At 45.4% G+C, this 22,893-nt stretch overlaps 2 protein-coding genes across 2 annotated transcripts in view; one reads left to right on the top strand and one right to left on the bottom strand.

Moving 5' to 3' along the window:
- The window catches only part of TICRR (TOPBP1-interacting checkpoint and replication regulator), a 16,984-nt gene extending 2,002 nt beyond the window's left edge, over positions 1 to 14,982 (top strand). The window contains exons 2-22 of the mRNA XM_009335241.1: positions 17 to 256; positions 804 to 1,089; positions 1,678 to 1,919; positions 2,173 to 2,410; positions 2,954 to 3,086; positions 3,835 to 3,977; positions 4,714 to 4,926; positions 5,528 to 5,676; positions 6,455 to 6,549; positions 6,906 to 6,999; positions 7,171 to 7,250; positions 7,560 to 7,802; positions 8,631 to 8,727; positions 8,983 to 9,055; positions 9,772 to 9,912; positions 10,413 to 10,503; positions 11,026 to 11,087; positions 11,932 to 12,087; positions 12,825 to 12,982; positions 13,193 to 13,356; positions 14,928 to 14,982. Coding sequence (XP_009333516.1) covers positions 17 to 256; positions 804 to 1,089; positions 1,678 to 1,919; positions 2,173 to 2,410; positions 2,954 to 3,086; positions 3,835 to 3,977; positions 4,714 to 4,926; positions 5,528 to 5,676; positions 6,455 to 6,549; positions 6,906 to 6,999; positions 7,171 to 7,250; positions 7,560 to 7,802; positions 8,631 to 8,727; positions 8,983 to 9,055; positions 9,772 to 9,912; positions 10,413 to 10,503; positions 11,026 to 11,087; positions 11,932 to 12,087; positions 12,825 to 12,982; positions 13,193 to 13,356; positions 14,928 to 14,982 — 3,153 coding nt within the window. The remainder of the gene's footprint in view (positions 1 to 16; positions 257 to 803; positions 1,090 to 1,677; positions 1,920 to 2,172; positions 2,411 to 2,953; positions 3,087 to 3,834; positions 3,978 to 4,713; positions 4,927 to 5,527; positions 5,677 to 6,454; positions 6,550 to 6,905; positions 7,000 to 7,170; positions 7,251 to 7,559; positions 7,803 to 8,630; positions 8,728 to 8,982; positions 9,056 to 9,771; positions 9,913 to 10,412; positions 10,504 to 11,025; positions 11,088 to 11,931; positions 12,088 to 12,824; positions 12,983 to 13,192; positions 13,357 to 14,927) is intronic.
- Positions 14,983 to 18,987: 4,005 nt separating this feature from the next.
- KIF7 (kinesin family member 7) overlaps positions 18,988 to 22,893 on the bottom strand; it is a 9,977-nt gene continuing 6,071 nt past the window's right edge. Inside the window, exons 12-19 of the mRNA XM_009335242.1 lie at positions 22,779 to 22,891; positions 22,488 to 22,613; positions 21,808 to 21,984; positions 21,287 to 21,502; positions 20,880 to 21,086; positions 20,293 to 20,491; positions 20,051 to 20,200; positions 18,988 to 19,833 (exon numbers count right to left, since the gene is read on the bottom strand). Coding sequence (XP_009333517.1) covers positions 19,448 to 19,833; positions 20,051 to 20,200; positions 20,293 to 20,491; positions 20,880 to 21,086; positions 21,287 to 21,502; positions 21,808 to 21,984; positions 22,488 to 22,613; positions 22,779 to 22,891 — 1,574 coding nt within the window. The 3' untranslated portion in view covers positions 18,988 to 19,447. The remainder of the gene's footprint in view (positions 19,834 to 20,050; positions 20,201 to 20,292; positions 20,492 to 20,879; positions 21,087 to 21,286; positions 21,503 to 21,807; positions 21,985 to 22,487; positions 22,614 to 22,778; positions 22,892 to 22,893) is intronic.

Here is a 22,893-nt window from a genome sequence, read left to right on the forward strand (position 1 = left end):
GGTCGCCGCCGGCGAGGCCCCGGAGAGCCAGGCGCCCCCCGAGGGCTTTGTGAACACAGTCTTCCTCTTCTCTCCCTGCCCCCACTCGCGGAGGGAGCTGCGGCAGTTCGTGTCTGGGAGCGACGGCCCTTCCTCCCCTCGCGAGCCGCCCACGGCTCAGGAGCTGGCGGAGAAACTCCTGCCCAGGAGCGTCCAGGAGCTGATCGCGGACCAGAAAATCACGCTGTTCTGGGTGGACACTGCCGAGTGGTCTCAGGTAACAAGATTATACCGCACAGCTTTCAGCTGTGAGTACTAGCAGGCCGTCTTCTACCCTGCCCTCCCGTATACGAAGGGAGAGCAGTTTTATTCTGTAGCCTTTGAGTGGCAGGGAAAGGTCTCCAGTTACTGCCACGTAATCTCTTGTTCAGCAAGAGACTGAAAACTGGAATGGTCGTTCTCCCTGTGGAGACGGAGATACATCGGTAACTGTACAGTGTTTATTGTTGGGTTGTCTTGTGCTTTGAGTTAGGTGGGAGTTGCAGCTATTCAGACTTGCAAACAAGCAGTCTGACAACTCGGGTGTCTAGATACATGCTTGAAAATATTGGCCACCTCTTAATTCAGTGGGAATAGAATTTTCTTTATTGGGTTCCCGATAAGGTTAATAAACTCCGTAAAAACACTTGGAAGGTGCTGTGTTAAGATGGTCTGTATACGTTTCTTAGGCCGGCTTTTCTAAAAGCATGCAACCTCTGTTTGTTCGGATGGAGGTTACCTCACTGCCAACATTAACCTGAGGCTTCCCTGTTACTTTATTTCAGCTGATCGAATCCCCCGATCATGTTGGATACCGGACAATGTTTGAACTGATCCATCAGACGGGAGGCACCATTTTGCCAGCTGAAACCTTAGTGCAATGTTTGAGTCACCACAGGGCAGATCTTGCTCATGGCTTTCTTGGAGGCTTAAGTTCCCCAGTGCCACAGACTGTGCCTTGGACCACGCTTCTGCCGTTGGACGCGACTTTGAACTGCTTGTTCTCGAAGCCCTCTGTATTTCAAGCAGTATTCCCCCAGCAAGAAGGGACTTTGTTTCTCAGCATGCCTGGTAATTTAAACAAAAAAGTTAGGTGTGCATAATGACTGTCATCTCTCATGCAGAGTCCTTGATGAGTTTCCCTTGTGAACAGTATGCGTAGAAGCAACTTCAGATGTTTAAGAGCTTAAGTTTTAAAAAGAAAAAAGTCCTGCATGTGCTCTAGTTCCTCTGATATAAGAGCTATTAGCCCATGCTCCTGATTTGGTCTCTTCAGTTTTCCATGCTTCCAGAAATTTGGATGCACGAAGAGCTTTTTGCTGGCTCCACCTTATAGGTGTACACCCTTTTCTTCTACGTGTTTTGCCTCAGCTTCAATTTGGCTAAGCTAAGAACGCAAATATAAAGCCCTTTCAAAAGGAAGCAGATTAGCTTTAAAGCAGCATCCAGTGCGCTTTGGCTCTTTCTTTAGTGGTCCCTTCGTGCACTTGGTTCCTTCACGAGAGCTTGGGGAGATCAGTTCTGCAATACACTTACTGTAGAGCTATTCCCAGTTTAATCTCGGAATTTATTATTCTTGCATTGAAGTTGTCTCTTCATCTAGATGAAAAAAACATTTTACATGCTTTGGAACTTTTGCTTTATGTTACCATTGCACAGGAGGAAAGAAGCAGGAAAGCTGTGCTGTGATCCTGGAACCCCTAGCCATGAGCCAAAGACAACTGCGTTGTCCAGTCAACATCTTCCTGAAAGGTAGCTTGTCGGGTTGGAGCTTGATGCAGGCTGGCCACTTTCTCACAGAGAGCTGGATATTGCAGAGCTCACAGGCTGAGCAGGCAGAACATAACAGGTCACTGTTTCATCAGCTGTTAAGGAGTCTAGTGACTGAAGAACTGCACATGGTAAATCTTTCTCTTTGCCTTAAACTAGTGTCTGTTCTGTAATGAGCTGTGACAAAAGGGGTGACAGTGCATCATGTTGTGAAGACAATAACAGTGGTGTTTGTTGCACTGCAAATTGCTCATTTGGAGCTAAATTCAGAACATTCTTTAGGAAAGTAGGTAAGTCTATAACCTGTTTGTAAAGTATCTGTACTCCTTGGGTCTCTGCATTTCTAGGTAACATAAACTTTTCTCTTTTTTTTTTTTAATGTAGGTTGCTGAGGTATCTCTGTCTAAAACTTGGTGCCCCTGCACCGCTGTTTTATCACCGCTTTCTGAGAGTACTGCAGTTCTGACTATACTTGGTACTGAGAAGACCGCTGAACTTCAGCGATGCAACCTTGAAGGAGCTGTAGTGGAGAACTCTTCCCAAGACCATGCTCTTCACCTCCCAGATGTTGTGAATAGTGTGTTGAGTAAAATTAACACAACGGTGGAAGATTCTCTGGCCAGTATGGGTAGGTGTCAGGAAATGCAAAACTTACCATCTTTTGGTCATCTCTAGATCTGATCTGGAGTGGAAAAAACTAAAGCTAATGATTTCCTCAGTGAGAATCTCTCATTTTTGGGACTTGTTAATTTTGTCTTCTGTGGCTCAGGCCTTGTGATGTGATGCAGAAATAAATCTGCAGTGGTGTTCCTTTCTGTTTTATTGACAGAGCATTAGCTTCCATTAGCTTGTAGGTAAAGCACAGCTACTTGTGCTTGGGGACAAGTTTTTAGAATGAGGTTTCCTAAAATGTGTCACATAAGCCATCCATGGCCAGTAAAGCCTCTGGGTGTGGCTGCAAGGAGGCTGCTTTTAGCTCACCTGTTTTGTGTTAGAGTGAATCTTATGTGAGTCTCCCTGCCTGATGTCTTGGCTGTTAAACTGCCTCTCCAGGAGCAAAGGTTTGCTAAACCTCTGCTTTAGAGTCTCTGTGAAGGCTGGGACCTTCTGCCACTTCATTTAGTTTCCTTCTAATTTTTTTTTTTTGTGTGTCTGCTCACAGGAGAAGAAACTCCTATGCCAGAGTGGGTCCAACGGGAACTGTCCCATACAGGGGGCTGGCATCCTTCGGTGCTTGAAGCATGGTATCCTGCATCGAATGCTTGTGGAGCAAGCTCAGACCTGATGGAGTCATTCAGGTATTTTTCTGAAACGTCGTTGAGTAATAATCAAGGATTTCTGCTTCCTGTTAAGGGAGTATGGCTGCAGTGCTGCTCAGAGTTCTAGAATTAAATGCTTCTCTTAGTACTTTTATTTCTGTACTCAGTTTACTGTGTGCTTTTGCTTCATTATGTCTTGGTGTATATGTAGGAACTGGGAACAGGCTGTTGGGGTAGCAGTTTGCATGGATTAAGATCTTGACAGTTTCAGGGGTGATATAGGTGACTTAAAATGACCTAAGTTACTTGGGGAGATGTCAGACTTCACCTCATCTTATGGTTCGATAAGATCCACTGCGAGATACTGAAGATAGTGGTTGTGTTATCACAGTTGGTGTTTAGTAGGAATGAATAAGCCTGCTTTCTTCAAAGAGCTTGCTGAGTGAAACAAAACAAAAAAGCCTAACGTAGGGTAGCTTAGCACAAAGCTGCTCATGTAGTTCTGTGGCATGGGACAGTGGCATATCCACTGTACATCAGGCGACTCTTGTTATGCTTGTTTCCAACTTGGTGTGACCCCTTGAAGGGGGTGGTTTGGGTTTTTTGTATCTTTTAAGTAAGAATTTTGGGGAGCAGGCATTGGAAGAGTACTAGCGTGTGTTGCTTGCACTATATTGCTGTGGACTGGCACCCAGAAAATCCTGGTTTCTCTCCACAGGGAACAAGGGGTATGCCTCCCACTCCCTTTTTTTTTTTTATAACTATATTGAATAGCTCTTTTATATAGGCTCCTGCAGGTTCCTTGTGCTAACGGGAAGGATGATGCAGACCAATCTGAAGTGGAACTCTCAGAAAGTCTGTCTGAGCTGTACCAGAGAAAATTCAGTGAAATATCTGCTGCAGCTGGACCAGGAAATAACAAAAAAAGACGTATGTATACTTTGGGATTATATGTGCATGTTGTCAATTAAAGATGATAAAGACTTCTCAGCAGGCCTTTTTAATACATGAACGCTGGAGATCTGTACTCTCCTGAGTAGTGGCATCCTTTAGATTTCTTTTATTTAGAGACAGTATCATTTACGTTTATTAGGATTGTCCTTCAGTACAACTCAAATGACTCTAATTCAAGGCTGCGCAGTGACTGACAAAACTGTTAAAAAGCAGCATGCAGAGCTCTGCAGTTTCACTAGTTTTTGAAATAGGGACTGCTCCAACTACTAGTAAATATTGCAACCTCTCAACTTTGCTCTAATTTGGAGAAATAAAACACTTTCTTCTAGAAGAGTTTAATCATTGCCTTTCAGTACACCAACCACAGTTGATTATACCCTGACCTGATGTATCCGTAAGTCTTGCTCTGTCAGCTATTCCTATTCAAACCTAAGATTGCTTCATATATATATATAACTTCTGATTATACCTGTGTAAGTCCTTATGCAGAGCAACAGTTTTCACCTGCTTTTTACTTAGAGAAGTAGCTGCCTGCTGTACTGCCTGTACATGTATTTCATGGAGAAGTACAAACCTTTTGGGCCATGTTTTCCACGAGAAGGTTACTAATCTCACCTGACAGTAACACAGAATTCGGTATTATGCTCTACCTTGGGTGGAGTTCCTGCCTCAGTGTCTCTGATGGTAGAACTCCCTTTTTCTGGTGTTGCAGGTGGAGTTCCCCGAACTCCAGTCAGGCAGAAGATGAAGACCATGTCCAGATCCCTGCAGATGCTCAACGTAGCAAGACTGAATGTAAAAGCTCAGAAGTTTCAACCCGATGGTGCGCCACTAACAGTGAATGAGAAGGTTCCACAGAAGCTTTTGTCAAAAAGGTTGGATGAAAAGGTGGAAGAAAAGGAAAAGGCACTTAAAATATCAATAGGTGTGTGTTATCAGTCCCGATATTTGTAGGAGGTCACATGGGATTTTTATGGAAGGGAGAGGGAAGGATAATAATGGAGTATTAGGTGCTAGGGAGCAGATCAGTGTTCGGGTTTCTGTATCTTCAGCTTGGCACAGAGTGGTAATTTTTTTCCACCCTTCTCCCAGTTAGTTTCTATAAATGTTTACAACTAGTGTTACAACTGCTCCCGGGGTTAGCTTCCTGCCTTGTCTCCATCTGAAAAAAGCAATAAGGAACTATCTATCTTTGGTTTTTTAACCAAAAGAAGTAGAGGGAAGCACACGTCAAGGTGCAACTGGAAGTGTAGTCCGATTTACTAATTATGCAGAAGTAAAAGGAATTTCTTGACTGCTACAGTAACCTGAAAGCTTGGTGATCTACTTGGAACTAAGATTATCATTTGTCACGGGTCTGGACCTGGGACTGCTTCTGTTAGTCTGTTCTGTGGTCTGGATGCACTTTTTGCTAGAGAAAATCTTTTTGATGACCTCCTCTGTTCCCCTCTTCAGCTGGAATGAGTGTTTTATCAGTAAAGTGTGGTGAACAGGCATTTAGTTAACGTAAACCACTTCCCTTGCAGACTTCAAAACTGAGGAGGAACTGCAGTCCCATTTAATCACAAGCTACCAGAAGGCTGTTGCTGAGGGAGTTCTTTCATCTGTGTGTGCCCAGAATATGATCGTGGCCATTAAAAGGTTTTTGAAAGTACAAGATGCCAAAGAGAAAGAGGTAGGTAAGAGCATGTTGGGCAGGGTTGTTACTGATCTGGAAATTAAAGTTTTTGTTATTTCAGGCTACCTTTCCTTCATCTTCCCTGAAGTTTTTATGCGCAGTTGCATGTAGTCAAAACCACAACCACTAACTACTTCTGTCTGTGCCGACTCAATAGTGAAAAACTGCAGGTAGTTGTAAAGGATGTAGGAAAATCCAGTTCAGTTACCAGTTTACACCTTTGCCAAAGATTGCAACGGATATCTTTTTCCTTTACATTGACCTCATTCTGAATTCTAATTTCACTTATTCAAAGACAGTATTTTTAAACAATATGTTCTTGCAAACCACATTTTAAAAAAGGTGCATCTTCTGGTTTTGCTTTACATGTCAAATCTAGGCCTACTAATTCTCCAGGAAAGAGAAATAGTTCAAGGTATTTCTTACTTTAAGTGGTACTTCTATAAATAGTGCTAAAGGTTGTAACTCACTGAAACCAAAATTGGTAAACTTGTGAATAATTGAAAAAAATACTGTGAAAGACAAATCCATAGTTACTGGAGAAGGCCTGAAGCTGCAAGCAAGTGACCTTCTCTGTGATTTCAAGCTATAAGTTCTTCTATGTCTCATGTCATTGTGACTTTGCTACTGAAAGAGAATTCCTCTCCCTGAAGGAGAAGAAAAAAAAAATAGAGCTATTCCCAAAAGAATGGGTCAAGATAGGAGGGGGGGAAAAACCTGTCCTGCAGACAGGGAACAGGCTTAAAGTTTTTGCTGTACTTCTGTGTCTCTGCAGGTGGCCTGTGTGGAAAGAGTCAGAAACCATCTCCTGAAGACCAGCAAAATGCTCAGACAACAGCATGGCTCACAGAAGGAGACCAAAGTCAGAGAGTATGAGACACTATTTACTTCAACTTCTGAGATACTGTGGAGTTGGTTAGCAGTTTTTAATGGTGGCTTTTTTGTACAAGTGGAAAAGTATTTACATGGGGTAAATATTCCAAGGAGAACATCTGGTCACAGTAAAAACATTTCATTAAATGCAAATACACACATGCTGTGTGATAAGCATTGTAGCCTATATCTGAAATGAGGCATCTCCTCTGCCACCAAAATGAAATGCTAACCAAATTATGCTGTCAAAAGGAGCCGCTTCCCCTGCCATTGCTTTTTTGAACACACCTTTTGCAGTAAATATGCTGTTTCCACCAGAAAAAAAGGCAGTGAATGACTACTTGTTTTCTTAGGTGTCGACTTCAGGTATTTTTGCGCCTTGAGTTATGTCTTCAGTGCCCTTCACTGCAAAGCAACACTGACGAAATGGAGCAGTTGTTAGAAGAGGCAAGTAAATTACAGACCAGGTTGTGTTTCTGGATGGCACTAGAAATGCAGACTTGGAACCTGTAGTTTTCCCCTGATTTTATGGTCACCATTTTATATTTCTTGCTAAAAAAATCTGGTGTTGCAACTGTCACAGCTTAATCCACTTTCCCACCTGACTTTCTCTTCCAGATGACAGATATGCTGCGCATTTTATGTCTGACTGAAGACCCAGGGTATCTTACAAAATTTCTAGAGGAAATATTAGAATTGTAAGTTCTTTAGGATGATGTAAGTGTTACTGGGGACTGAGGTTTTGGTTGGGTATCTTTGACTACAGCTTTCATTTACTGCATCATTGTAACTTTCAGTTTAGGTATGTTCTGCTTGTTACACTTGTATCTCGATTAATGAAAAAGTAGCGGATAAGCAAGTAAACTAATGAAAACCCAGTTGATTTTCAGTTGTGGGTTTTTTTTTTAATTGACACAAGAACAAAAATTTAGTTCAAACCTTGGGATTGAAACGTTGGCAGTTTTGTGGGGGATTGTATTTAATGTGAGTTCTCTCTGATGCTCTAGGTATATGAATTCTATACCGAAGACCCTTGGAGATATTTACTACGGTCTTGGTACACAAATACCCCCGAAGCTGACATCTGTTCTGCCTTCAGACTTCTTCAGTGATGACTCCGTGACTCTGGACAGCAAATCTCCAGGCCTTCCACCGTCTTTATCATCTGCCTTAACTCCCAGCGCTGTTTGCCTACGCAGCGAGAGTGATCAGCTGGAGGAGCTGCGCACCAGATCTGCCAAAAAGAGAAGGTAATAATTCCAAATAGGAGGCAGCTTGTTGCAGCCTGGGCTGTGGCTGAGGACTTATCTAAACTACAGCTCAGTCATCTTTGTTTCTGTTGCTGGATAGCTGGTTGGGGCAAGCTGACACCTGCTGATAGCTCTGCAAGCCTGAGAGAAATATTAAGGGCTCCCATTCTTCATTTTGACTTACCATTGCTGAGTATATGAAAGTGCAAGTGTATCTTATGCACAAGTGGAGTTCATGACCATCTTCCGTGAGAGGAAGAGGATGTTCTATTGTGCAGTAGGTGACCCTATATCGTTAAAGTTAAAACTGTGATTTACTGTAGACCTCTATGTTGGGGATCCTGTGTACATTTTAACAATTTTCACAATTTTAGCAAATTGTGAAATGAGTTTTAATACCAACCTTAAAGTTAGGTATAGCTATTTATATTGCAAATAGACTCATAGAATAGTTTGGGTTGGAAGGGACCTCTAAAGGTCATCTAGTCCAACCCCCCTGCTGTGGGCAGGGACATCTTCAACTAGATCAGGTTGCTCAGAGCCCCGTCCAACCTGACCTGGAATGTTTCCAGGGATGGGGCATCCACTACCTCTCTGGGCAACCCGTTCCAGTGTTTCACCACCCTCAGCGTAAAAAAATTTCTTCCTTATATCTAGTCTAAATCTTTCAATGTTGTAACTGAAGTGAGGTACCAACGCAAAGAATTTGTAATCTGAATTTCGGTAAAGACTTCCTATCTCTGGAGTCAAACCCAAGTTTAATTGTCATTAGGTTGATATCTACACTTCTGATCTTATTTTAACTAAATCTTTGTATACTTTCTAAAGGAATAATGTGTTAGCCAGACACAGGAGCATGACGGAAGCACCACAGAACTTGCGTCAAATTGAGATTCCCAAGATAGCCAAGAATCCCATCAGAAAGGTAAAACTCTTCCAAAAGGATTGTGTGTGGGTTGCTTCTGCAGGGGTGCAGCAACGTTGTGAAATGACACTTTAGTGCAAAAACTCTTGCTCTATATTCACTTAGTAAGTATGCCCTGTATCAGCTGTACTGAGATCAAAATCGTTTTGAAGGAGAAATGGAAATAATATGTGGTTCAGAGCTTGCAGTTCATATTCATAATGGTTAAACATAACATTAAACTGCCAGTGAGGCTAATTTCTTTTTTTGTTTCAGGAGAACTCGCGTTCTTACCTTGCCTCTGAGAAGTCCCAACAAGTGCCTTTGTTGCAGAAAGAAGCAGTGCAAGGTATATTGACTTCTAGCTTTTCCATGGAAAGGTGCGTCTTCAGCACATGTTCTCCCTGTAAATTTTAGTGAGCTGTGATGAAATATGCTGAAGCATGCTGGAAATCTGAAGAAAGTTTTGCTGAATTCTGCAAAAACTCCGAGGAAAAAATAATCTCTGTATTCTGTATGTGTTCACATGCAAAAAACTTAAATCATTTATCCTGCAAAGAAAAATCTTTCAATTCTTCCTTGAATCTTGTAATTATTTCCATCTTTTCTGTCCTGAAAAAAAAAAGTGAGGACAGAAGTGACCTCTCACATCTGGAAACCGGATGTCTTTCTGCAAAACATTTAATAAAATGCAATCTCACCTGCATTCTCTGAGCCTACATGTGCTTCAGTTGAGATTTTGTAGCTCACTTAATGTTACTCCATCTGGGACACTGATTGGTTGCTTTTTCTGCTATGGCATCTGCTTGTAGCTTATGGCTGGAATAATGCAAGTAATGTAAATTTCTAAGAGAAGTCCAGGATGGATTTAGAGGAGGACATGTTCCAGTAGCAGGAAACAATTTTTCAAAGCTTTGTGGCCTCTAAAAAGTTGTTTTTCTACACTGGTAATGTGACGTTCCCATCTCTAGTGGCCTGACAAACTTATCTTTATGTAATTTTTTTTCTTTTTTCCTCTTTTATTGCTTTTAATCTGATCATTTCTTGCTTTGCCTTGCCTCACAGAGGTTACAAAGGTAAGGAGGAACCTCTTCAATGAAGAGATACTTTCACCATCAAAAAGGTCTATGAAGAAGATGCCTAGAAGCCAGTCAGTATCTGCTGTGGAAGGCCTAAGATACAAATGCACTGATGAAGGCACTAAAGGTAGGACATGACTTGCGCGTGTAGGATTGTTGCAGAAGAGCTTTTGCCAAAATTCCTGTTCTTGTCCTCAGTTCTATGAAACAGCTAATAACCCTATGTTTTTACTGAAGGAGAAAATATTTTAGATCAGTGCTGTAGTGTTTGGGTAGTGAGTAGGATGGTATTGAAACAGAAACGTGTTTTTTGTTGAACTCTCCACACCTCATAAAGAAAACAAATGTTAAAAATGCTTGGTTAAAAAAGGATCTGTGAATGAAAGATGAAGAATAAAAGTTATCTCAGTACTGTGTCAGACAATTAACCTACTATTAATAAATAATATTGAGGGATGGGAAGGGAGTATAGACACTGGACTCTGAAATATATGAATATAGCTTACGAGTGCACAATGATTCTATATTGGCTGTCATTCTTAAACTGAAGCCTGTACAAAACTGTTTGTTTATTTGTCCTAACTGGTTTATACTTGTGCAGTGTTACAGCTCTTGCTTGATTTTTAGATCGTCGCAAGTTACTGACCAAGAGAGTTGCAGAAACACCACTACATAAACAGGTCTCCAGGAGGCTACTACATAAACAGATCAAAGGCCGGTGAGTAAGCTACTCCTGAATTTCTTCAATAAGTGCTGGATATTTAATTAACGGCTGTGAGCACAAGAACCAGATATCTTCTTTGTGGTCAAAGTGTCATCTTCACCTACAGCAGCAAGAGAACCAATGGTGGCTAAATTCTATTGTCTGAATGGGGAGAAATGCTGCTTGTTTCATTGTGTAAGTCAGGGTACCTTAATTCCTGCAGCAAACTGCTGTTAAGGTTTAGTTGCTGCTTCAAGGGTTTCTGAAGAAAAGGCCTGTGCTGTAATTTGTGGAGTCCAGGCTGAAATTTAGCATTTATTTTCATGTAGAACTGTTACCTATTCCACAGCTAGACAGTTACCCATACTCAATCAAATGTTAATAGGCGGCAAAGTGCTTACTAATTGCTCGCTTAGAGTAGCCCACAAAGCAGTATATTGTTGTGGAATAGAGTATTGCTTTTCAGTCTTTATGGTAAGTTCTATTTTTGTAAACGTGAACAGTATGTTAAGTCAAAAGCGTTTGCTGTTTCTCAAGGTCTTCTGATCCAGGTTGTGACACTGGTGTTGTAGAAGAGTCTCCAGAGAAGGCCATGAATGGTGAGCACTGATTTTTTTTCTTTTTTTTTTTTTATTAAGGGTGTTTTTTGCTGTGTTGTAGCTTGCAAGATGAGCATGCCTCAACTTAGGTAATTCATAACTAGTCAGTACAAAAGTATTGTATTATTCTGTTGGTGGAGCACAGCCTCCTCTGATAGAATCACTTGCTGCTCACTGCTTTGACAACCCTGTGTAGCAGAAGTTAAGAAAGAAAGGTAGACAGCAACTCTTTTAAATCAAAATACATGAAGGATCTTGAGGGTGAACAAGATTCTGAGCTGCTATGATTAATGTCAAACCAGCATATGTGGGGTTTGGTTTTTTTTAATGTAACTTCAACGTGTTGTGCTGTGCCCCTAACGTTGCTCTGATTCCTACTGTAACAGATAGCCACCTGGCTCTGTGGAGTGTCTCTGTTACGTAGGTTACTGCTGTTTCTTATCCTCAGGAAGCAAGAAGAAAACAGCGTGGTTGGGCAAGCAGGAAGATGCAATCACTAGTAAAAAGAGACAGGAGAATTAACTAATCATCTAACCTGGATGTAACTTGAATTGAACATGGCTTTTCTAGCATTCCTTTCCATGTAGTTGCTAGAGAGGGACGAGAGTAATCATGACTTAGAGGAGGGGGCATCATGATTTGGAAGGAGATTTGTATGCATTGATATTCCAAATCCCCAAGAAAGTTGAAGCTTTCTTCTTCGCACGCTTGCCTCCCTACATGCGATAGTTAGCTGTATGGAAGTTTCTTCTAAGTGTTCTTTTCAGTTATGAACTATTCCTGAAGATGTCCCCATTGTTGAAGGAGAAAGAAGGCCCAATCTCCCATATCCTTATCTTTTCAGAAGCAGGTTTGAGAAGAAGCCCACGCATCAAACAGCTGTCTTTGAATAGGACCTGCTCTGGTGTTTTCTATTCCACTACACAGCCCAGCTCACAAAATTCACAGCGAGTCCATCAGGGACAAGAAGAGGAGAGCTGTACGCTGCAGGATGTAGAAGGTACTGAATGGGATTTGAGCAGGCTGATACTGCTGATCTGAAAAGCTGGCATGGATGGCTCTAAGTTTGATTTGATTTGGCTCTACAAGAAACTGTAAGAAACTAAGAGCTATCATGTAATATCTTCTGTAGACACAAATTCATCCCCAGTAATTATTTTTGAATTGGGAATCTGAATTCGGAGGACGGTAAGGCAGCTATTTCTATGATGAATACACTGCCAACTTAAGAAACCGGTCAGGCCCATCTAACAGAATACCGCTGATTGCCAGTCTGCATTCCTTAAATGCAGTGAAATCCCTGTAAAATATGGGACAGAAATCCTAAAGCTACTTTCAGTGTACTCTGTGGCAGCATAAAGCAATGACTGATGGGATCTTCTTTGCTGGCTTTCTCAGTAGGATTATCAGCTATAAATGGTGACATTTAGTTCTTTATATTATACTTACTAGAATGCTTAGTCATGAACCAGAACTTTCTTAAGCTACAAGCTATAAATAGAATAAGAGGCTGAGGTATTTTGTACTTTTTTTTTTTCTGCTAGAGCACTCTTTCTACAGATGGATATAAGTTTCATGTTGGGAAATAACAATAATTCTGGTGAAGCTTTAACATTTGGCTAGAAAAGAACATGCCAGGGCTTTGTACACTACTTGTCCATACATCTGAAGTGATTGAGACAATTGTTCGTGGCAGGTTACTTGGTGTTAGTTGAATTGTACTGTTCCACTTTATAGGCATTAAGCGGCATTCGGAGACCCCCACTGTCCAGACTCCCAAGAGGTTTTTCTTTGGTGCAGTCATTGACATGTGTAGCTCTGCAGTGAAGCATTCACCTGGAAGGAGGAGAACAAGAAAAGATTCCTTACACTTAGAGGAGCTGACTGCCTGTCAGGTAGAAACACTTTTCTCTCTTTCTTCCCATCCCCTTTTTCTATTCAAGTTTAGTGAGACCTACACATCTTAAATTCAGTGTTTCTGTTAAGTCTAATCAAATGGGGTTTTGTATTTTAAATCTTGAGAAGTAAATGTCAAGAGGGGTAGATAATACTGCTGGAATAGAACAAGCATGATTCTTTATCTTTTTTTTTTTTGTCCCCTGCAGACTCCTAGAAAAACACCTCATAAACTTGCCCAGAAGCCACTGAATTCTGCCAGTAAGCTACCAAGGAGATCACCTCGCATTCTCCACAGGACACCACAGAAGCTGGAGAAGACTCCTGGCAAAAGTCCAGCTGCTAAGCAGACTGCAGCTAAGTGTTTGGGAAAGTACTTTTCTCATCCTGTACAAGGGATCAAGTCACCATCTGCGTTAACTGAAAGTAAGAGGGTTCACTTACTGCAAGGAACTTCTAAGGATTGTTCTCCAGCAGAAGGACTTTCCCCTCCTTGCAAAGGGGCTGGCTTACAAATACCAGAACACGAAGGGTTTGCAGTGCTCAATGCCTCATTGTTACCTCTGACAGATTCAAATCCAGCTGCTTCTTCCCCCTCTGCCGTCCAGGAAAGATGTTTTACAGAACTGCAAACTCCAAGACGTTCCTTGAGATACCTCTCAAAATTAGCATCTCCAGTTGGTACTCGGAGGCAAATCCTCACAAAGGAAACTCAACTGCAGTCAGATCCGTTATCTCAAGCAACTAAAAGTACTCCCAGGAAACCTGAAGATCCTGGTTCAAAATTATGTACCAGCCCACTGAGTGCAGAAATATCGCAGCTCGCTGTGAGGCTAGAGCCTCCCTTTGGTTCTCCTCTCCGTGAAAGTTCCATGAACACTGTGGCAATCTGCTCTCCTTCCCACGCGCAGGCTAGGGAGTCTGATTGGGAACTTAGCGCATCTAAACCATCTTTTCAAAAATCTCCAGGTATTACTGGCACTTCACTGAGGTCCCTGCTTCACACATCCAAGCAGGCCAAATGTGAACCAAATGCTGGAGGAAAGAACCTCACACTTGCATGTGCAACACCTTCTAAAAATAAGGACAATCATGACAGTGGTGGTAACTCTTCTGTAGAAAGCCTCCAACTTTGTCAGTCACAAGTTACTGAAAATACCCCTGTATCGGAGGAAAATAAGCAGATGGATGTAGCGTCTCAAAAGTCTCCTCCAAGAGAGGATTTGGAAAACTTGGAAGAGCATTTGTCTCCAAAGCCGCCTGCTGGAGGGCAGGTACGTGCACAGAATGCTGAGATAGAGTGTGAGCAATTGGTTAAGGAGGGGAACTCCAGTGCAAAGGTCTGTGAGTCCTTCCTAAGTGGTTCTCAAACAGTTAGTGATGACTTGGAACCAAGAATCCTGCTGAGAGAAGAATATACGGGGCTGAAGGCTCCAAGTCTTAAGAGACATTCCAGATTTGCCCTGAATACTTTGCCTCCTATGCCAAGGTCTGCTCCTGCCTATTCTTTACGCTGCACTGCAGACAGGAGACAGCGGGAAGCTGCTGCACGAATGGGAAATCCTCAGCTTCTAGCCAAGTTCTCTACTCCTAAAAGTCGTTGCAAACTGCCTTCTGCTAGCCGACCGACTTACGAAGTTGAACTTGAAATGCAAGCTTCAGGCCTGCCCAAACTTCGCATTAAGAAAATTGGCCCTTGCTCATCGTTGGAAGTTCAACCTGAAGCAAGTGCCAGCAAACCCAAGGGAGGAGAAAGCCCCTTTGGTGATCTTGCTATGACCTGGTGTAGCAAGCACCCGGGAAAACTAGCAGCTGCCTGTGTTTCACCGTCCTGCTTTCGCTCTTTCCACAGTACACCTGGGAAAGGTGGAGGACAGACCTACATATGCCAGTCATACACCCCAACAAGCTGTGCCTCTAATGCCACCTCCCCGTCCCCCTTAGAAGCAGGAGTTCCCCGGACACCTTCTCCAAAGCAGAAGGGGAGGACTACCCCTGATGCTATCAACGACTGGCCTCGGAGAAAGAGAGCAGCAGGCAGCACTGCTAACGCTAGCTGTGGTCAAAGTGAGAAGAATGCTGATGAACAGAAGAGAATGTCAACAGGCAGAGAAGGAGAGACGAAGATCTTGGAGCATTGCAGCAGTAAAGTAACAAATACTCTTGGGGAGTTTGAACTGGAAGGGATTTACAGGCTCCAGGATCAGGCATCTCCTAGTGACTCTGAACCCAGGGCCAATGAGGACTCTGCCATGGGAACTTTTGGCTTGAAATCTCGGAAGCGGGTCTTTACGAATCTATCGCCAGAAAAGGAGGAGAATCCTGATGCCAAGAGATCTTGCACTGATAGGTGCAACCTGGATCTTACTGGCTTTTCCACAGCTGAGGGCAACAGAAGCAAATCAAGGACAGACTCTCTACTTCCTGAGAAACCAGGAGCATGTGCGCTCATAACTCTTGAGCAGCACAGTTGTGTAGGGGATGACGATGTCTTCCTTTTGTCAGGTAATTAAGTGGCACGAGTGACACTCTGTTGAAATTCAGAGATGGTTAAAAATGTGGGGTAGACAAAATCAAGAACACAATTGTTTTCTGTCTTACTGTCTGAGGGAGAATGAGGGGGAGAGTGTGTTGTAAGTGATGTGGAAGTTAATTATGGGGACAGGCAGACTGGATGTGAGGAGTATATCAATGGGGTATTAATGATGGGAGAGAGATCAGAGAAATATGAAAGAGCAGGAGGCTGGAGGAATTAAAAGGAAAGTTTGAGAACTTGAGGAGGGAGGGTTCCAACTGCATCCAACTGGCGATTTATTTGGGTTTGTGTTGATGCCGCTAGCAGTTTCTGCCCAGCATCCAGCACTGAAGCCAACTGTCTTTAAGTCTAAAGCTTGGCTGCTTCAGTATAGGCTGGAGCCTGGGCAGGGTTAGTTCCTTAAGCTGGTCCTGTAAGAGACTTTCTGTACCTACAGACCTTGTTTTTGTATTTACAGACCATCGTGGTTATAATAGTTTTCTTCCAGGACACGAGTTAACTGAAGAGTAACTATGTTTAATATGAGTGAAGCACTTTTCTGCTAAACCACCTAAGAAAATTAAATGCACTAAGAGCTAATTCTGTTTACCTAAGTCTGCTAAGACTGCCGTTTACCTTTCTTGATGCCAGAAACCCACTGTGCCAGCCTAGATTTTGTTTCAGATAAACTCAAAGTATCACTTGTACCGATGGAAGTTTTGAGGTAGAATAAAGGCTGTGTATGAGACTTACCTGAAAGCACTCCTGAGTTGTCAGTTTGCTGCAGCATCTCACTGTGCTTCTCCAGGCTCAACTCCACCAGTGAAGAGCGCGCTCTCTGCTAGCAGCCTTCTAGCACTGACCCAGTCTCCACTGCTGTGCCAGGGACAGACACCGCCATCTCGGAGAAAGTGTGTTCAAGGTAACCACCTGTGCTGTAAGGAAGGGCTGGGCTCGAGCAGACTAGGTGTGCTCTCCGCTTGCCTGCAACTAAATGAGAACAAAAGCATGCTGTGCTAGGGATCGGGTTTTGTGCAGAAAGCCTGTGGCTGTATCTGCCGCTTCTGTATTCAGTGTCTCAATCTCACATGCTTCCAAGAGGCTTGGCATGGACTGGGAAGTTTGGAAGGGAGGGGAGGTAGCCATGAAAGAGAGTAGCTTAGTAGGAAGTGCAGCTTACTGTTCTTGTTGTTTCCAGTTGGTATTGGGCTTCTTGGAGTCACCAGTAAGCTTTGGCAAACTGTGGCTTTAATTTATTCTTTCTATTTTGTAGAAGAGGAATCCGATGCCTTCCAAATTACTGCCAACCAGGAGCTGTCTCCATTCCACATCATGGCTTCCAGGAAGCGTCCCCTTAGCAGGACTTACTCACGGAAAAAGCTGCTCAGCTGAAGTTTGGAGCCAGAACAGTATGGGAAACTTTGCATTATCCTAGCTGTACAACGTGCTTTTTAACAAGGACCTTATATTTGGTGCTGGACTGGAGCTGTCTTGTGTTGGTAGGAGACTGGATGCAAGCATACGACAGTGGAAATAGGGACCACTCTAAAAGTCTGGGGTTTTTTAACCTCAATTGCAGCATCTCTCTATCCATTCAAAGCCTAGCTCGGTCTTTCTGGCACTTTCCTTGCATGTGGTAGCTGAGTTCTGCAGTGAAGGTTCAATTCTGCTAGGTAAAGAGGGAGAATTGTCACTTTTCTTACAGCTTTCTTGTAAAATAAACTGATGTGAATTTTCACTGTGTCAATCAGAAGTCTGTCTTTAGCCCAAGTGATGGGCGAGGGATTGGGGCTGCAGGAAGAAGGATGCTGGAGGTGAATGGGTACAAAACAAGCTGCATGCTCCTGCTGTGTATCTTGTCCTGATACTAACTGGATCCCTCTGTTAGTTGCATCCAGTTTGTCACAGCTTAGTGGGAAAATAACAAGGAGATTAACTCTGACGGATTAATGAGTAAATCCCTCAGAAGTACTTGACAAATGCCAAAAGAATACAGAGGAGGGGAAAGATAATTTAGCTGGGAACAGGGAAGGAGAGGAGTTTGATTATTCCTCTTTGTAGATTGCAAATGGTTTGGTGTATCTGCTCCTGGCCGCTGCTGGGCAAACAGGTGCTGATGCACCGAGTAACTTCGGTGCTCTTTTCTGCAAACTTGCAGTGAGCCAGAGAGGGCTGGCTGGGGAAGCTTCCCTGGGAGGTAAAACGTGATGGAATAACTGGAGATGACAGTTCAAAGACTACTAAACTGAGTCACTGATCAAATAGTGACTTAGTTGCCTGTGAACCATGTGCTTGCATTCTAACCCCATGAAGACAGCAGGAGCTGTGATTCAGTGCCCGAGATGTAGCCTACAAGGGGCTAAAAGTGTGCATTATCTTGGAATGGCTGAGTTTTTCCTTTAGGATAGCAATCTCTTTGTGGGGAAGTCACCCCACCGTGTCTAGTAACGCACAGGAAGCAGAGAGCTATGAAGATAGTGTGGGGTCATCCTGAAACCAGGCACGGCAATGCGGAATTTTGTTACGTGGCTTTAAGGCTTTGAGGGGCTAGATGGTACTGAATGGAATTTGCTTCCTGGAAACACTATTTGTTGCAGGAAGGCTGACTGCTTCCCTCTGCCAAGAGAGGAGGAATAGTGTGCTTACCAGTGATTGTTTTGCTTGTGGGCTTCAAGGATGTGGATTGATACACAAGCATGGAGCTCCAAGACTACTACTTACTTCCAAGTAGGATGGATGATTCTTTTCTCTGCTGAAGATCTTTGTTTTCAACAGCAGAAAATAAAGGCTCTGAACTTAAATCTCGTGCAGCTCAGCTGCACCTGGAGCCCTCAGTAAGGTCCCCCCTCAAAGCCACACCCCTACAGGCAAGATCGAGTATGCAGGAGGCAGATCAGGTGGTTCCTACTTCAGATGCTGGCGTTCAACTTGGTGTATGTTACTCCTCCAATGGTAGCTGCGGTAGCTGTACTCGTGATTTCAGGCTGAAGCAGTGGCTTGCTTTTTGGGGTCAGGTAGCCAAGCTGCTCTCTCCCCATTTGCCCTTAAAGCAGGTACCTGGGCTTTCATTTCTTGCTCTGCCAGAGTTAAACTTACGTCCCCCTTCCCGAGGTGGATGGTGTCAGTGTTAAATTGCAGGATTGTATTTAATCTCCCTTACCTCCAGACTGGAAGTTTTCCCAAGAGTAAGAAAATGCTGCTTAAAGCACCTTATAGGCTGGAGCAGAAAATGGCATCGAACCAGGGTCGCTTTTATCCTGGATGCTTCAGACAATGCTGCTGCTGTCTGGAGATGCTTTTCCTGCAGCAACTCAACGTAGGAAGCCTACCAGCTCTGACTGTGAGCGCTTACAAAGCAGGTACTTAAACATTAAGGCAACGCTGTGACAGCAGCTGAGTTCCCATGCAGTGAGGTTTAAATAGAACTCCTTTCCTACATACCAGAGTTAAGTGACGACTGGAGCCTCTGACAAGTGACTGCTTCATAAAACTCACTCTGCTTTATTAGAAAAGTTACAGTAGAAATGTAAAAAAACAAAGTTACTACAAAAAAAAAAATCTATGTACAAGTTCTGTGGGACTGCAGAGCATCTTCCTCCAAGGCTGCTAGGGCTGAGCGAGCCCTGCAGCAGAGGTTTCCAAACTGTAAACAAGTTTTTAGTGTTACGAGGCGAGGGTGGGAGGTACCTCCCACTTCCCAGTGTTTAAGCTGCTGAGGGTGCCGGAGGAAAGGTGTCCAGTCAGCACTGGCTAGACTGGCAGCAACATGGGGAACGTAGGCTGATGCTTATCTCCCTTATGATGAGAAGTCATGTCTTTTTCTTCCTCAGGCCTCTGGTACGTAACAGGTTTGCAGTCAGGCTGGCTTGTGGGCAGAAAGGCTCTTAAGCTCACGTCAGCAGTATCTGCTCCTCCCTGCCCTGTGCCAGGTTAAGTGTTAAGCCTGTGTCTAGAGTGGATTTTTCCTCACGTCTATCATTGCTGGGTGGTAAGGCACTGGGGTCACGTTCAGGCTGGCTCTGCGCAGCTCCCGGCGGGGCTTGGAGGCAGGAGCGAGGCTCCGCGGCGGGTGCACCTCGTGGGGCTGCCCCGCTCTCGGCAAGTGCTCGGCATCCCTGTGCCGAAGGTCCCCGGGGCTGTCGTTGGGCAGGGAGGAACGCCTCCACGTCGATGGCAAAGGGGCGTGCACCAGGTCCCTGCTCTCATCCCTGACCCGATGGCTTTCTTCAGTGACGGCCAGAGGTACAGGCTGTTCCCCAAGGCTGGATTCCTCGCAGGTCCCGAGCGCAGGGGGAGCTCTGTCCCCAGCCCCGTGAATGCTTCTCTCCGTCCCTGCTGGGAAAGGTTGGGGGTACAGTGAGATGAGTGTCAGGATCTCTACTTCTCTCATCAAAATCAGTGCCTGTAGAGCACTTGCTGAAGGCCAACAATGACCTGCACCCGCACTGCTCCTGACTCTGCTCCAAGCTCTTGCTGCCAGGCAAAGGAATTTAAACTCCCTTCCTTTTAACTTAGTAGGAACAGCAAAGCCCCCGCCTGGGCTTCCTCTCACCTTTGGTCTGTCCAGGATGGAGGCTCATGTTACTCAGCCTCTGGTTCAGCTCCTGGTTTGCCCACACGTAACGGCTCAGCTCCTTTTCTAGCACCTGAATCCTCGCCTCGTACTGCAGCTTGCTGCTGGCCAGCCCCTCATCCATGTGCTCTACAAGGAAAAACAAGGCCATTTCAAGCTGCAAGCCCTGTGAAAGCCGAAAGCCGTGCCACTGCTGCCCGTTTCAGGAGCTGGGTGGTTACCGCGGCTCTGCTGGAGCAGTAGCTGCATGTTCTGCTCGTGCTCCTTCTGCTGCAGGGTGAGCTGGCGGTCCATCTCCAGGCGCTGGCGCTCCACGGCCACCTCCAGCCAGTACACCAGCTGCTGCTGCTCCTCCAGCTGCATCTCCAGCTCCGAGAAGGCAATGTGCTGCCTGTGCTGATCCTCTCGCAGCGTCACCACCTGGCCAGGACCCAAGAGCAAGAAACATCTCAGCTCCTTCAGAGCCTGGAAGCTTTCCTGCACCACCGAGCCTGATCAGGTTAGTTTTTTGGTACAGCGTTATGAAAGTTAGTAGTTCTGGGATGTCACAGCTGCCTCGCAGAGGAAGTGCAACGTGTGGCTGCACTGACGTGGCAAAGCCACCGCAGGGATCCATGCATCCTATGACTAGTTAAGCCTCTCTCCCAGGTGTTGGGATAGGTGGGGGATCATGGTGCTGTGGCTTTGTGGCCTGACTTCACAGGTCAAAAGTACAGTAGGAGGCAAGCAGAAGGCTCGAGCCTGAGGAAAACAAGAGTTTGGTCAGATACTACAGTTCCCACCAACGCAGAGGGTAGTTGTCTCCCACCTTGTCGAAGTACTTGCAGAGCAGAGCTCGGGTCTCGGAGGAGGAGAGGTAGCTGAGCTTGGCCATGAGGTTCATCTCACACTGGGACAGCAGGCTGGCCGAGGCTCGCAGGACTCGTTGCCTGCACGTGATGGACTCGTTCTTGTACTCGATGGCTGCATCCAGAGCCTCGATTGCCTCGTCCAGCTGGAACAAGATCCGTTCTTCCTGCCAGGGCAGAGCTGCAGTTACTAGGGAGAAAAGGGTTCGCTCTGTCTCACCCTGCCCCTAACCTCCCTTGTCATCTCAATAGCGCTGGCAAGAAGTTGGGATACGCGCAGTTTGGGGACATGGGGAAGCATCTGCTAATGACCCCCACGCTGCCTCATGCTCTTGCAAGCACAGCAGCCCAGCCCAAGAAGAGGTACCTCTGGGGACAGCAGGGTGCCCTGACGCAGCTTGTTGTCGAGCTCCAACCTCTGTTTGAGCAGCTGGTCCTTCTCCTGGCGCAGGTTGTTGATCTCCTGGCGGATCTGCTGCTGGTCGTGGGCGCTGCCGTGACGCAGCTGCCCGTTCTTCTCAGTCAGCTCCTTTTCCAGGTGCTCCAGACGGCTGGACACACGCACTATGTCATCTGTCAGGGCCTGCAGCAGAAGATGCTTAAGGGGATCTGCCCTAAAGGCAAGTCAAACCCCCAGCCCCTTTCTACTTCCTCCATAGGTCAAGTGACCCCACGTGCGTACCTACGCCAGGGGCTATCAAACCAACTACCTCAGAGGCAGAGCACAAGCAGGGTCTCCTGTAGGGGCAGATTTGCTACCCGCTTCCCACCACCACCTCATCCTGATCTGCAGCTCTCTGCCAGACCCAGGATGGCGCCTAGGTCTTCCAGCTTCCCACCTCTGCTGGAAATCAAGCAAGGGGCTGAGGTGTCACACTCTTGTCCTACCTGGCTGGAGCGCAGTCTTTTGCTCTCCAGGCCACTCTTCTCCTGCAGCAGGGCTTCCTTTTTGGCCACGATAGCTTCCCGCTTCCGCAGCTCATCTTCCAGCTCATCCAGGGCCCGGCGCTGCTCGAGAACTTTATCCATCTCCATATCCAGCCACTTCTTCTGTTCCTCAATTTTCTGATGGAAGGAGAGGCAAAGGGCATGTGCACGCATGCAGACAGCAGCAGCAATGCCCAGGACTGCTAAACTGTCTGATCTCAACCCCGTTGAGATCAGAGAGAGAATCTCGAGTCCATCTCTGCTAACCCCTATAGCCCAGACTTCACTGGTTGTATCCTTCCAGCTGCTCTGAGAGGCAGAGCTGAGCTAAATCCACAGCTGCCAAGGAGTCCTTGGAGGCCGCATCTCCCACCACCCTTCTGCTAACAGACAAGATTTCACAGCTTCTTTACCAATGCTAGGATTTAGAAGAGAATCCTGCTCCTGGGCGTAAGACAAGATCTAAGTCCTCTGCTACTAGATACAAGTGACATTATGGACTGTCCTCCTCAGGGGCAGGATGGGCCTATGTCCCGTCTCAGGCTGAAGCCCCTGCTTCCAGGCCTCCCCCGTCACCCAGCAGTCTGCCACGGCAGTCCCCTTTGAACAGGAAGGAGGTGGCAGGCTCGCTCTGCCTGTACCTGCTGCTGCTCAAGGCTGATCACGGAGCCGTTGCTGCCGCTCCGCCGCTTCCTCTGGAAAGCTGCTATTTCCTCTGTTTTGATGCGCAGGATTTTCTGGTGCTGCTCGTGCTTCAGTTCCAGTTCCTGTATGGGAAGGAGCAGCTGTGAGCCTCAAGAGGCTGTTTGCCCTAGAGCCAGGGGCTGGGGGACAGGTTATGTTCTCTGCTAGCTCTTTGGATACTCTTAAAAAAATAATCCTCTCTCCATCCCCATGCTCTCCAAGACAACCACAGACCCCATCAGGCCTACCCTTGCCTGCCCGGCAGCTTGCAGAGCCCACCCATCGTCATCCTCACAAACACCGCAGTAGCACAGCTGCTCCTGCCCATTCCTCCCTTGACTTGGTGCTGCTGCTTGTTCACCT

Source organism: Pygoscelis adeliae, unplaced genomic scaffold (genome assembly GCF_000699105.1).
Source record: "Pygoscelis adeliae isolate BGI_AS28 unplaced genomic scaffold, ASM69910v1 Scaffold21, whole genome shotgun sequence".
Taxonomy (NCBI): domain Eukaryota; kingdom Metazoa; phylum Chordata; class Aves; order Sphenisciformes; family Spheniscidae; genus Pygoscelis; species Pygoscelis adeliae.